Source organism: Indicator indicator, chromosome 7, assembly GCF_027791375.1.
Source record: "Indicator indicator isolate 239-I01 chromosome 7, UM_Iind_1.1, whole genome shotgun sequence".
Taxonomy (NCBI): Eukaryota; Metazoa; Chordata; class Aves; order Piciformes; family Indicatoridae; genus Indicator; species Indicator indicator.
Genome location: NC_072016.1, coordinates 25,593,698 through 25,607,979, shown reverse-complemented (window position 1 = coordinate 25,607,979; position 14,282 = coordinate 25,593,698). Strand labels below are relative to the sequence as shown.

Sequence of the window (14,282 nt, the reverse complement as noted above, 5' to 3'; positions counted from 1 at the left end):
GAAGGTGAAAGCATGCCTGTGTTAAAGAAGGCCCCCCAATGACAACAAAGCAGTAGGTCTGCTTTTCCTGTCTTGCAAGGAACTGTGCTGCCTTGGAAAATGCTGATAAGACATTCCCCTCTTTCTCCCACTGGATTCTAAGCAGTCACTACCACGAGAGCATTGGGAGTCCCTCGTTATGTGCAAGTAACATCACAGTACTGTAAGGTTTTTACCTGCATAGGTTTGTCATACCAACGATTGGCCCCGTTCCTATGGTAGCCTCCCCCATGCAGCAGTTGCAATGCCATGTTTGTATCGTTGAGTTCCACTCCGCTTGGGCTGTCCAGGCACACCAGGCAAATGCATCGTTCGATCATGTCGAGAGAATCACGGTTAGTAGAGTCTGGGGACAAGAGAGTGAAAGGTTCACATTCTCTTACCTGTAGTGCAGGGCTGGCTGGGAATCCTGATGCCTTAGAGAGCATGGAAGATCTGACCCTGACTCTGCCATGAGCTGGTGTCTGCAGAACATCTCTGTGCAAGGAAGCATTACACCAAGGCATTCATTCATATGTTAACTTTTGCAATATCTCTGTGTATCTTCCACATGATTCAATAATATCCACTTTCTTTTTCTGCCTTTCATTTCCTGAAGAAATTATATTACATAATAGATCTATTTTACTCTTAAAGCCAGGATGCTTACTTATTTTATGTATAACAGTTATAGAGAGTACAGGTGGAAAACAGAGAATTTCAGAGCTCACACTATTGCTGCAGTGCTGCAGTATCCTGTTCTGAAACAGCAGGGCCTATACTGGCTTTGTGCTGTTCTCCCATTATAACCCTTTTCTGGACATGGAGCAGAAAGGTCCATGTTGGTTTTGTGTTGTATTAAAACCCTCTTCTTTCTCCTGTGGCCAGTGATTTCTTGTGCTTTGGAGAAGTAAGTCCTGGACTGGGTATGTTTCCTACATCACATGAGAAAGCAGCTGCAGATAAGGTTATGAGGTTCAGTTTCTTGAACATGGTATCGCCAAAAACATGGCTTGCCATGGTCCACTCCCCTCCTATCTCTAGAGTTTTGCTGAATAAAATGTGCTTTTCCTGGCTCTCTTTCTTGTTTCTTTTCCCTGTCCTGTCACTTTTATTTCTACAGGTGGACTAGAAAGACTGTTTTTACATTGTTCCCAGTGCTTTCCTCCTTGTTTGGTTTGGGTGTTTTTGATTGGTTTGTTTGGATGGGGTTTGTTTGTTTGTTTTTTTTATCATTATTTTTTTCTTTTCAGTTTCTTTAACCCAGAATTATTATGAAGGCTAAGGTTTGTTTGTTTCTGAGGTCCAGTTGGAAGCATAGCAAATATTTAATTGTGAGCTGTATTAAAATGTGGAACCTATAACAAGAACTGATTTTATTCAAAAGCATAGAACATCATTAATTGCTATACCTCAGCAAATTTATGCTCAATTCGGGAGATGAATTCAGCTGAAAGAATGGAAAAATAATTAAAACCAAACAATTCAGCTTAGCATTTGAAATATGGAGCCATTTCAAAATGTGCAAGTTTTTACTATTTGCAAATATGAAAGAAAAGTAGCTTGATCCTCTCAAGGAACAGCATTTTTCAAAGTAAGAAAAGCTATACCTTCCCAGATTGAGTAACAGAGATTAGTGAGGAGCTAGCAAAAAAACCTGGATGTTTGTTATCATCCAGGTTCATTCTCCAGGTGCTGTGTGTTTAAAAAAAAGAAGCACAATTAAAAGAGAAGGAGGGGCAAGTGATAGCAATGGCTGATAAGGAAGAGAGAAAGCTCTGGTCTCTTGCAGATTAAGGTAAGGTGCAGTCTGAGCATTCTTATAAGGGACCATTGTCAGCCACAGACCCTAGTGATAGGGGTGGTGAGCCTGACTTCTCGCAGACTGGAGAGGGACCTGATGGAATGCATAGTATGTTGTCTTCCCTTTCCCACAACAGCAGAGTCCTAGGCAATGCACCTGGTATTCCTGCCAGATTCTACAGAGACTTGAGCCAGGAAATTGTAACTGATGGGTTGAGCTCTCTGTCAGTTATCAGGGCTGCTTTACAACATGTGAAACATCAATGTCCCTATGAATTTTCCTCAAAAGCATTCAGAAATGTTTTAAGGGACTACACGTGGCCCTGTTCTCTTGGTTGTAAAGTTCTAGTGTCAGACATTTGCTGGACTGATCATAATTGTGGTATTCATCCTATTGATAGCCTGGGCACATCAATGCAAAGGCTGAAACTAACTGTGAATGGAAGTTGCCTTTGTACGTCAGCTGCTGGTGTTTGTGGATAGGCATCTTCAAGGGAAAACTGTTTGGATAGTGATTTACAAACTGCTTACAGCTTGCTCAGCATTCTGCTTTATGCTGTCTGATAGGTTTATATATATATTATTATGGCTGTTGCCCACATATTTTTGACAGATATGAAGCCCTTATTCTGACATACGGCTTCAGGGTGTTTTGAGTCTAGGTTTTAGAGTGAATAAAATTAAGCTCTGCTAGAAAAACAGGGGAGTGATGCCCTTACAGAAAGAAGCAGACATGTCCAGAAAGCTGATCAACACTAAAAAAATTATCATGTGAAGCAAGCCATAAACTGCATAAGAAAAAAAACACAAACAATGACATCTGATGGAAAATAAATATTTTGAGAAAGAGATGAAAGAGAATTGTGAGAACAAGCTTAAAACCCTGTAAGACATTTCTTGTCCTTCTTCCTTTCCACTGCACACAATTGTATTGAAATGACCACTCAACTTTCATTTAGTTGAGGTTTTTGGGCTTTGTTTTAAGAAGGAAAATGAGAAGATGGTTCTGAATCCAATTCAGATACAGTATGTGTGGGACAGCAGCCCTTATAGCAGAAAGAGTTCACTTTCTGTACTTACAAGAGTTAGTTCGGCAGAGTGAATTCAGCTAAAATACTGAATGTGTTTATAAATCAGTGATGGCTGGGTTTATAACAATTTATTTGATATTTTCTCAGTGAGAAGACCTATGCTCTTACTTGTAGGTCTATGCAGGTCCACACATATCTCCATCATAACCTCTAGAAAGCATTGTACAGATCTCTGTCCCAAAGCATCCTCTCTTTACCTGCCCTGTGTGGAAGAGTAATGAAGTGACCCCTTCCACCTCACACTGCTTCAACAGAGGTTTTTCTCTTCCTCTGTTATTGTTGCATGCGCATTTCAGCACAGATAAGAAAGAAGAGAGGATTATTAACGATCACCTATCCATGTGTAACAGCAGTATGTTACACTATATAGAGAAGCTGTGGTAATATGAGTTGTCTAGGTTGGGATTCCTGCTTAGATTAGAGAAGGCTGTGATGTTTGTTAGTGCAGAGTCTCGTTTTTTTCGGCTTCATAACTGAGTTGGTTTGCTTTCTCATTAAAATGAATATTTTGGCAAACAGCAGACAATCTGAAAACACTATAGAGATGGTTCTGCTAGTTTTTGTTGATCTGTCTTTTTAAATTTGAGATGACGTAGGTTTACAAAGATGACTTTGCTGCAAGTTTCATGGTGTTCACTGTTTTACCTAAAAGTGTGTCATGAAAATAAATGAATAGGTCTTTATTTCAGTTTTCATTAATGAATATTTTTTTTCTCCTTCTTTAAAAAGAAAAAACAGGGAAGGGAAAGCCTGAAGGTGAGACTGGTACTGTGTAATAATGTTGTGATAATGGCCAGGGGTCTCTATAGAAAGTTATTAAAGGCATAGATAAACGCAGCTAAGAAAAGAGAAAATCTTCCCTGGGGTGGCAGACATATTTTGAGACTGTAGGCAACTCTTGTGTATTCCAGGGCATTGGTAAAAAAGCAGCATTCTGTAGTATTTTCATGGAGTGAGTGAGCACTCAGCTGGGTGCTAAGTTGTCAGCTGGGATTAAACCATGACATGGGTATGAAGAGATGAGTTAACGTACTTTTCTGGGAGGGAAAAATGAATATATAATTAATTTACAATGGTAAAAAGAGGGCTTCAGGGTAAAATACATATGAAGTGATAGAGGTGACTGAAACAGATTAAAATAAAGGGTGGAATTAAAGTCAGGCATTCAGGTCCAGAATCCAAGACAGCTAAATGCTGCCTGTCGTTGGAAGAGAGACAGAGATCTCCAGATAATGACTGGTGTAACCTTTCCTAGATACTTAAGATTTGGATGAATAAGCTCTAGTACTTTCTGGTTTTCTCCATCGACTACACAGATGGATTCAATAGGTATTTAACTTGTAGATGCCTTTGTTAGATGAGATGAAAAATGTCTGTTGCCAAAAGCCTTCATTATTATTTGTACAATATGGGTGTGAAGGAAAAGACAAATCACAGAATCTGATGTAATGTACTTTATGTGATGAAGAACAGAGAATGGAGTGAGAGCTATTGACATGGCATAACAATTAAAAGTCATACACAGCCAAAGGGCCAAACCATATTTGCTGCTTCCCTGGTAACATCTGAACACCTTCAGCTACTGAGTTTCTGCCTGCTAGAAAAATTCAGCAGTGAGGTTGCACATTCAGTCCTATATTTGCTGTTATGTTCACTCCCAGCAAAGAAAGGCGATGATGACCATGAAGAGGAGGAAGATGATGAAGAGGAGAAAGCTGGGATTGCTGCTGCTAACCTTTCATAAGGATTGTCCTGGCCTCAGCCCACTCTGTTCTTCCATCTGTTGTCAGCAGGCCAATTGGAGGAAGCATTTCCTCTTCATTCTCTGCCATTTTGGCTATCTTTCGTAACTGAGTGAAAAGATCTCCCTCACTGAGACGGCGGAAATTAATGACAACATCCAAAACAAAAAACTGCAAAAAAATAACAGAAATCAGAAGAACAGTCACAGATGGGTTGGACCCTTGTTAGTCCAACATTTTGATTTCATCTAGGCAGGTTCTGAGATGAAGCCCTGCTTTGGAGAGCCATGCCTACAGGCAATGGAGCACACAAACACTGGGAACTGGTATGGGGCTTGTTCCTTCTGTGTTTTTACACCAGTGTAAATTCCAGTTGCTTGTATTGCATGTTAGGATCAAGTAAAACATACTTTATTTGAATAAGCCTACAAAAACCTGAAGAGATAAATTCAGAAAGTATGTAAATAATTTCAATGTTATTACTTGTTTTAAAATAATGCAGAGAAACTAAAGAACTTCCTGGCAAAGGGACCACAGGGCTCTGCCCCTTTTCATTCCAAGAGGTCCTCTGGGTGCAGCTCCAGTACTACACATAGTTAAGATGGACTATAAAAGTACTCTGCCCAGCCAACATACTCTGCTGCTCTATGGCATTTACTGGTTGGGACTGATTAACTATTTCTACCTGCACCTGTGCTAACTTCTTCAGGCATAGCTTAGGCCCCCTACATGGGATGGTGGTATATACACCATGTATTGTGTGCCAATACTTGACTGTCAAGAGAAGAGCATTTCCAGCAAATGCACTCTAATAAGATTTTTTTTTCCTCTGTGGTTTCATCTCTGCTTGATAAACATTTTTGTTTGAATGAGAAAGCAAACTGATTCTGCCACATTCCTCCTTTCTGCATTGCTGTACTTGGAACATAATGTGGGCTAAGGAGGAAAATGCTGCAAAAGCACCTTTTGGAATACATTGACAGCGAATGCTTAGTAAGAAGTGAGCTCATATATAGCATGCTAATTGTGTTTCTGAGCAGTGATTAGATTAGGCTCTCCTTGAGTGAATTTAAGTAAGCTAAGAAATATAGAAAGGTATAAAAAAAGAACACTCATTTACCTGATTGTTACAAGCAACAATGATGTGCTCTGGTTCTGGCATTACACTGCTTTTCTGGGCCACAAGAGTATCTTTGGTATGTCCTGGAAGACGATAGGAAGAAAAGAGTCCATAGTATTGCTTCATACAGAGAGGATGACCAGACAGCTGTCCACGAGCAAAATCAACAGGTAAAGCATGGCTGGAGAGAGAGAAGGAGAAAAACAAAGCCAGAGGAAAAGAGGGGAGAGAGGGGAGGGAGAGAGAGAGAGACAGAAAGGAAATCTAATCTGTCCTTTGTTCTGTTACAATTAGATCAGGTATAACACAAATTGAATAATAAAATGAGATTACATATAAGGAAAATAGATGAATTCCCATACCAAAGTTAAATGCATCATTCCTGGCAGCTTCATGCATATTCATTAAGCGATTGCATTATCATGTAGTGGAAATGTGAAAAATAGCAGGTCACAAGCAGCTTTGCAATGTGTGTGGTAAGCCTGCCTATATGGGCCCCCGGTAGCTTGCCAGGATGTAAGTTAGCAGCACAGCAGGAAAACTCATGGTACTTTGAAAAAAAACATACTGATAACATTCACTGCAAATTACAGTTGCCCTGTGCTCTGCAGAGCGGTTAGACAGTCTGTGAGAGGGCCTTGCCTGATAAGTAGCAATGGCAGGCAGTACAGAGGGTATTCCTGTTTTCCAGACTCTCAGTTATATGCTATTCTTTACTTAGACCTATATGGGAATAAGTACTAGAAACCTATTCCCCTTCTATTGGAAGGCATGTGGAAACCAAGCCTCCTAAAAGGCTTCTTCAGTGGACAGGAAAAAAAAAAAGTGAAGAAGAAGAAGAAAAAAAGTAGTAATAACAATTATGATTACGGATTGTAAAATATCCCACTGACACTGCAGCAGGAAATCATGGTGCTGCCACTTGGGAGAGGCTGCAGAGACCACAAGAAGATGATCTTATGCTGAGGTTTTTCGTCAGCAAAACAGATCTAAGCTTCCAGCCTGCTAGAGAGGAGGCAGGGGCGAAGAAGCATGCAAGAAAGGTTACTGTCGTATAGCTAATGTGGGGTAACATTTTATGCTTGTTTTATCTTTTTTAACTGTCTCTTTAGCACTGTGGCTGTTGTAAACCAGGGACATTCACTTCAGCTCCTAGCTCTCAAACTCACATCACTTAATTGCTTGTACAGGTACTTAAATTTTTTTAAATTTTATTTTATTCCTTATCAGTAAAGCAGTGTTATTAATGTTCTTCTCGCACATTTTGCATAATGTAGAAGTCCTCTTATATTTAACAGACTTTTAAAGAGCATCTATGGTGATTGAAAACGGTTGAACAACACAGTAGATTTGATAAATCAATCTGTAATTACAGCAATTAAGAAAGGATTTTTAACTGATGACACCAGAAAAATCTTCTACTAATTTAGGAGGTGTCTGTGTAAAATCTTGTGACACTTCTATGACCAAGTTTGGGTTTGTTTGAAATATTTAGATCTGGCAACTGCATGGAATATCTGCACAGTTACAAAGCCTGAGTTTGGGCTGGAATATTGTGCATCTGCATGGGAGATGAATCAAGAGAATCTATCAGTGAAGTCGAGGGTAGAAGTCCTTAATAGCAAAAAGGAAGTGAAAATGTTACAATTATAGTGTCATCATAATTATACAAGAGGGGTGATAAGAAAACAGCAATAACAGTATTTAAACATACTAGTGGGGAGTTTACTGATTTTAGGCAAGCAAATCTGATCACAGGCACTTTTAGTGTTTTGACCTCACTAGTCTAGATCCAAGAATTTAAACTATCGTTTACCTGAGCGGTGTGTGCTTTATCTCATCTCAGATGCTGTCATACAAACGATATTAGTGTGAAGTAGTATTTCACATTGCACCATGCTGATGTATGCAGTTGCATGTCATATCTTGGACAAAAGCACTTGTTCTGAAATAAGTACCTCTTCTATAATCTCTGAGTCGCTGTCAGACTTCTCAAGTGAAACATCAAATAGTCTCTTCCTTTCTTTTATGTTCATAGAAGACAGGGGCTTTGTTGTTTGAATATGAACTTTGACTTCCTTGTCCCAGTAAGCACTGGTTAAAGTAAATCAAACAGGCCTTTTGTATTTCCAGAAAGGAAAATTACCTCTTTCCCCACTATGGTGCAGTGTGTGTTGTGCTTGGCTCTTCACAGTTTCTATTCTTCGGGAAGCAGTGATTTCAGCAGTAAGTTTGGAACGCGTTTGGTGAGGTTAAGAAGTGCTATGTAAAATGCTGTTATGAGCTACCTCATACATCACTTGAAGAATTAAGGACTTCCCCTGTGTTTATATACATGAAGTAACAATGGCATAAGTAGCTTCTTACTTTTACTAGCCACTGAACTAGCTTGTCTGTGGGGAGGCTTCCTTTTCCTGGTGGGATTGTGTTATTTCTTTCTTGCAGGAGAGAGGTGGGGAGGCTGATGTTCTACATGGGATGTGTTATGTGGAGAGGGAGCAGCAATCTGGGAGTTGTCTGGTGCCAAGGAAGGTGTGCAGGCTGTGTAACCTCAGTGCTGCTGCTCTTTGGTAGTGGGGAGCAAAGACTTCCCGATGTATTCTCAATAGATCTCTTGGGCAGATTTTGAGACATTCACTGTGCATGCAAGAGTGATAACTACCAGGCTTCAAAAAAGATCCTTCTCCTACTTGTTAGATTGCAGTAATAAAGAAGAAAGTGAAAAAAAATATTGTAGAAGCATTTGCCCTGAAGCATGCTGGAGCCCCAGCCTGGGGTGGGTGGAGAGGCGCAATGAAGCTTGACTTTGGACATGGCTACCTTGAATCAGAAACCCTGCAGATACTCAAGCGGCAGCTCTCCTTCCAAGCTACTTACGTGTCTAGTAAAGCTTTATAGTCTTGCACTCCTGAAATGAGATTGGCAGCAAACCTGCAAGTAGCAGATAAAAGTAACATCAGTCCTTTGTCATTTGGCAACACTGGGCTGTTTCTGAGACAGAGGAGAGCCTGAATGACTGATGACACAGCATAAGGTGAGAAAGTCTACTGGCTTGGCAAGAAGAGCCCCTTGTCCCTACCCATGCCCTAAATTAATTCATGTCAAGAGAAATATGAAATCCTAGAGATGATCCCTTCAAACAGTTAAACAGATTACCACAAAAGGAAGCCTGAAAGCATTTATTTAGAGAATGGGAACGGAGGCTGAATATTTAATAGAATCCTTAACATGGGTTTCAATATCAATACTCATAAGCTGTCCAGTTTATTAGAGTACTTCCTGTCCTAAGCAGGTATTGTTTCTGCAGAGTTGTGGACAGGTGTATTATTTCCTGACACTGCCCATTTGCACTGTGCCTGCATGGTAGGCTCTGAGAGAAATATTTCTTTGCATTTTTTAATGCACATGTGCTTTAGCAAAGTGGAGGTTTTTCGAAAGCTGTGTGCACAATAGATTTAGTCATTAATGAATGGAAGCATTTATAGTTATGTTTAAAATAAAAAAGACACGCTGGCTGGCTAAGCAAAATGTTGAATAACACATACTGGATTCAAGGTCTGGCTGTTTTATAATAGCATAAATCCTCATGCAGTTAATTCTTTCAGTAACAAGCAGCTAGAGAGTACTAAAAGCAAAGAGGAAAACTGCACTATATGAAGGTAGATTTGATTTGGTTTACTGTTTTAAAGGGAAAAACTGTTTTGACAAAGGCTGAAGAATGGCATCCTGTTTTAAGGGCATCTGGAGAGGTACGTTCTGTGCTTGGCTACTTGCTTACCTTTCCATTTAAAAAATTATTGTAATTGCCTACAACAGCTCAGAGGATAAAGGTCAGTTCAGGGCTGGAAAGGATAGTCCTGAAGGAAGCAGTATTATGGGAAGGAATGATTTCTGAATTCTTAGATCCTCTGTGTTTCTGGTGCCCTTCTGGACACCTGAGAAGGATGCTTTAGTGCCAGCATTATCTTTTCAGTTTGCAGGGTGGTGATGAGTCACAGTGATGTCATGTTAAAGGTCGTTTTCCCTTAAACAATGTGTCAGGAATTAGTAATTCTTTTCTCCATTGTTTACTTGAATTATACAATAAAAAGCTTTGCAATATTTCTTAAAAAAAATAGAAATCCCATGGCATATTTTTTCTTGCAATAAATGTAAAAGTATGGACACTTTAATTTCTGAGTAACAGTATGAGTAATCTCAGAAACACTGGCCTCAGTCAGCAGCCCTAGAAGAAAATAGTTTAATGGTTACAGTCCTTATTTTTAAATGAAAGTTGTCTTTTTGCAAAAGCAATACATGGAAAATATCCTTTCGTTCAGTAAAAGCTGCAAACTTGTAGCAGATTACCTCAGCTGGTCGTTTACATCCTTGAAATACTGACGAGCAAAGATAATTGCTGGGCTGGAATTGACTGGAAGAGCAAGCCGGTTGTTGAGGTACATGTCATCCAGCCAGTAGTTAAATACCTAAGGGAAAGGGACAAGAAATCTTAAAGCTATGAACAACATGCAGAAATGCAGTCTGGGGGTGAAGGGAGAGTGCTTGGGGCTGCTGGTGTCAGTCATGGCTTCAGATTAAGCGGGCTGCTGTGCATTTTCAGTCTGGGCTCTGTGACCTCAGTTTGGCTGAAATCAGCAGCAACTCCATAATCCTATTTTTCAATCAATGGCAATTTCCAGTGTACTCCATTAAAAAGTAAACATGCTCCATATTGTGGTGGTTTGGGTATTTTGTTGTTTGCTTCTCTTTACAACAACAAAAAGTGTTTGAGTACAACATGCTCACTGCTGGCTCTTGAATAATGATTGGGATATATTTTAGACACAAACAGAATTTTACTAGCAATGGCTTTCCTCAGAGGCTTTCAAATACCTGTCAGTGATGCCAAGATGCTCTGATGTTAGCCATCAGATTGTCCTGTAGAAAGACAGTGGGAAAAGAATTTTCTGAGCCTGAGTTCAGTCCTGCAGATACCGGCATGTGGATAGGGCCCCTGCAGAATTCCCTTTGTGTCCACTGACACAAATGCAGATTACTGATACCCAGGCAGATACACGTATTAAATATCTAACCATTTTTATTGAAAACACAGGTGTATGGTAACTGCAATCCTTTATGTCTGGGCAGTTTGAAGAATCATTTGGAAAATGAAGGCTTTCATAAAAAGATCAAATGGTGTTTCTGAGTTTGCCAGGCATACTTTGCATATAGTAACCATAAACAACAATGAAATTATGCAAAAATAATTATGAATGCATGCATCAGTTGAAAAAGTTTTCCTCTGAGATATTTCATTGCTGTTAGAACAGATGCTTCCTCCATGGTCTCTGGAGTCTTCAGGAGAACAGACTAGAGCTGTACTCGTAGCAAGTTATAATCCAAATAAAGACATTTCTAGTTTATCTTCAGAATCAGGTATTTAATTTTAATAACTAGTAATTAAAGCTGAGACATATCATAAAATATTTGTACATAGTTTCTCTGTAATTTGCGTGCTGTGAATGGTTAAATGAACAGTTGTCTCCTGGAACACTATTTGTTATCAGGAACTCTATTTAAGTGATGGTTAATTTAGCCACCAAAAACATGTTCCATGATCAGAATAACAAAATTAAATTGAGTGGCATTTAGTGGACTCCTCAGACTGTGGCAACAAGCAGTTAAAAAATCAAGCACTGCTTTTAAAATGAAAGCACTGGCTGTACTATAAGTTTGGTGTTTTGGTTTGTTTTTTTTTCTTCTCCCTGACTACAGCAGCCATTTGATGGAGTGTCTCTCTTCCTTGCTGGGATGGAAGGACTTTAGTAAGACCAGTTTTCTAGCATGGTTAGTGAAGGCAGGATGAACTGTGACTTAGTGGAATGGTAAAATCTATTCTATCTATGGCTTAAATAAGTTTCATGTCTTGGGAAGCAGAAAGATGGATTCTTTTAAAGGCTGAGGGCTCCTCAATATCTATGTGTTATATATATCTCTATGTATACTTGTGTGTATGTATGTGACAAAAATAGTTCAGGGTAACTACCTATCTTATACAACTACTATCTGTCTTATACATGTGACAATGAATGGCAAGTAACAGTTTAATTTTAAAAGAGTAACTCCTTTCCTGAAGTATTCCATTCCAGAACAATTTGACTGAGCTTTGGCCACGCAGGTATGCCAGGCACTTTTAATAGGTCTATCAGAAAGCATTTTTTCATTTTAATAAAAACTCTAAAACCTGTTATTAAATAGAAAGGAATAAATTGCTTTAAAAAATAATGTAATATAGTACTTCCCTACAGGTAGGGCTGACACTTGCATGCATGCACTTGAGGTGCATGAATTCCCTCATTTATGTCAACAAACTGTTGATCTGAAAACATAATAATGATATGAATTTTGACATTGTCTGAAAACTGTAGCCTGATATGTCTGAAATATTCATTTCCTTTAGCAGAATGTGATGTGACCCCGTCTGCACTGACCTACTAAAAGAAAGCAGTAATCACATATACGACATCACAAAGAGTTTGTACACGAGCATTACCCAAGATGGAAATTATTTTTCTCATCTGCATTTGCTTACCCAGTTCGTGGTCTTTTCCCTTCTTTCCTCGAGCATTTGCTGCAGAGATTCCCCCAGGCCTCCTGCAATTCCAAACTGCTCCACAATGGCCTTGGTCTTTCTAAATTGCTCCTCCGGCACCAAGTGTTTCATGCACTGTAGGTACATGCGTAAGGTCTGTTGCAGTGGTGGGACTGGAAGTTTTGGCACTGCCTAATCATAAAAAAAAAAGAGATTAGAAAGTAATTCGATTTGTTCCCAAACTCTGGGGTTTAATTAATTTTTTTCTTTTTTCCCCTTCTTTTTCTGCTCTTAGCTGATTAATATATTGTATCCCTTTTCTAATCAATTTATTCTGTTTTTAGCAATCGAGACACCTGATAGCTGCCAATGTAATTGGGTGACTTCAGTGGAAGAGAAGTTTGACAGTCACCTAGTCCCACCTGGTGCTCAGAGCAAGGCTAGCTGCAAAGTCCTTTGTTATTGCTTACATGGAGGGAGAGAGTGGAGGAAGTGCTCTGAACAGAAGGAAGGGAGTGGTTGTCCTCTGAGTTCAAATACCACCTTTGCCTTTTGGCATCCACAGACAAGTCAGTGCTGCATTATGTTTTTCTATCTAGAAACCAAAGATTTCAGATACTCATAAAAAGTGTCATAGGATTACTTGTTATTAATGGAAATGCAAATCCAATTTAGACTGTAATGCACCCCAGATCTCAGAAATGAAAGAATGGAAATTCTACGGTGTCAAGCTATATTTAGTCAGGGCATATCTTTTCTGTCATTGATTTTTTTTTTTTTTTGGTCACTGGAAATAGATGTGCCAAATAGTATTTGTTTTTAATATGTGGCTTTGGCTTTATCTTTTTGGGTAAGATTACTGTGCAGTTCATGACTCTGCTTAGGAAGAAAGCTTTCAACTCAAGGGGCTGACTACTTGCATGCATACACATCTGGCATCTTTTAAACCATCTTGAAAATTAATCACATGCAATAGTTGGATAGTTCTGTAGTATTAAGAAATAATTACATGCCATCTCCGACTGTGTAGTAATGCACCTGCAGTTGTGTAATAATATTTCAGTTACTGGAATTCTTCACAGGATATTGGGAGGAAGAGTGTATTTGGATATGAGAAGCACTGATGTTAGATCAAAGTTTCTGATTATAAAATGCTTGCAGAATAAGTAGTGTTCCCTGAAATGAGGAAATCAGCTCTGAAACAGAGTTTGGTTTACAATTATTATATTGTTTTACACTGATTTACAGCATTAAGAATTGTTATGTTGTCTGTCTTGAACTCTTTTAAAAATATTTTTTCTTTTGGTTCTCCTGGAAACAGTCACTTACTGTCTCATCTTTACTGCAGGTATCTTTCTCTTTCTTCTGTGTGTTTTTTTCTAGGACAGGCATTCCTGCATTTCTTTTGGTATCTTTTGCTGAAGACAGAAACTGAAGCCACTTGGGGGCACTTAGGGAGCCTCACACCTCAGTTCTGCAAATAGAAAAGATTTAAAGTCCCATCAGTACCCATTATTTATAGCCAAAATGTACATGGGGAGTATTCCCTGTGCAAACATACATAGAAGCTTCAGAATGCAAAACTGAAGTGAAATAGAAGTACAACATTCAAAAGTAGCTGAATTGAGCCCCGTGGAGATTGCTCTGACATTCTGCTTGTCTCATTTTGCTATAAATTCTTTATCCAGAACTATCTGAAGCACATAAATGGTCCCTCCTCAGCGTGGTTTATTTTGTCACTCTAATTTACTTTGCAATGCATTGTGCTATTTTCTGCGTGATTTGCATTACTGCTTTATGTTATCTGGAGGAAAGAGGTGACTTTTTTTGACTATACTTATGCAGACACAGGTAACATGAAGATATGAAGCCACCACTTCCCCCCCCCCCCCCCCCCCAATATTATTTGTCATTATGTAGTTCTGTGGACACAAAAA

The 14,282-nt window shown here is 39.2% G+C and overlaps 1 protein-coding gene across 1 annotated transcript in view; it reads right to left on the bottom strand.

The window, feature by feature from the left end:
• CHAT (choline O-acetyltransferase) overlaps window positions 1–13,737 on the bottom strand; it is a 28,034-nt gene extending 14,297 nt beyond the window's left edge. Inside the window, exons 1-7 of the mRNA XM_054382469.1 lie at window positions 13,675–13,737; window positions 12,346–12,537; window positions 10,122–10,240; window positions 8,652–8,705; window positions 5,775–5,955; window positions 4,648–4,825; window positions 216–385 (exon numbers count right to left, since the gene is read on the bottom strand). Coding sequence (XP_054238444.1) covers window positions 216–385; window positions 4,648–4,825; window positions 5,775–5,955; window positions 8,652–8,705; window positions 10,122–10,240; window positions 12,346–12,537; window positions 13,675–13,737 — 957 coding nt within the window. The remainder of the gene's footprint in view (window positions 1–215; window positions 386–4,647; window positions 4,826–5,774; window positions 5,956–8,651; window positions 8,706–10,121; window positions 10,241–12,345; window positions 12,538–13,674) is intronic.
• Between the last annotated feature and the right edge of the window lie 545 nt (window positions 13,738–14,282).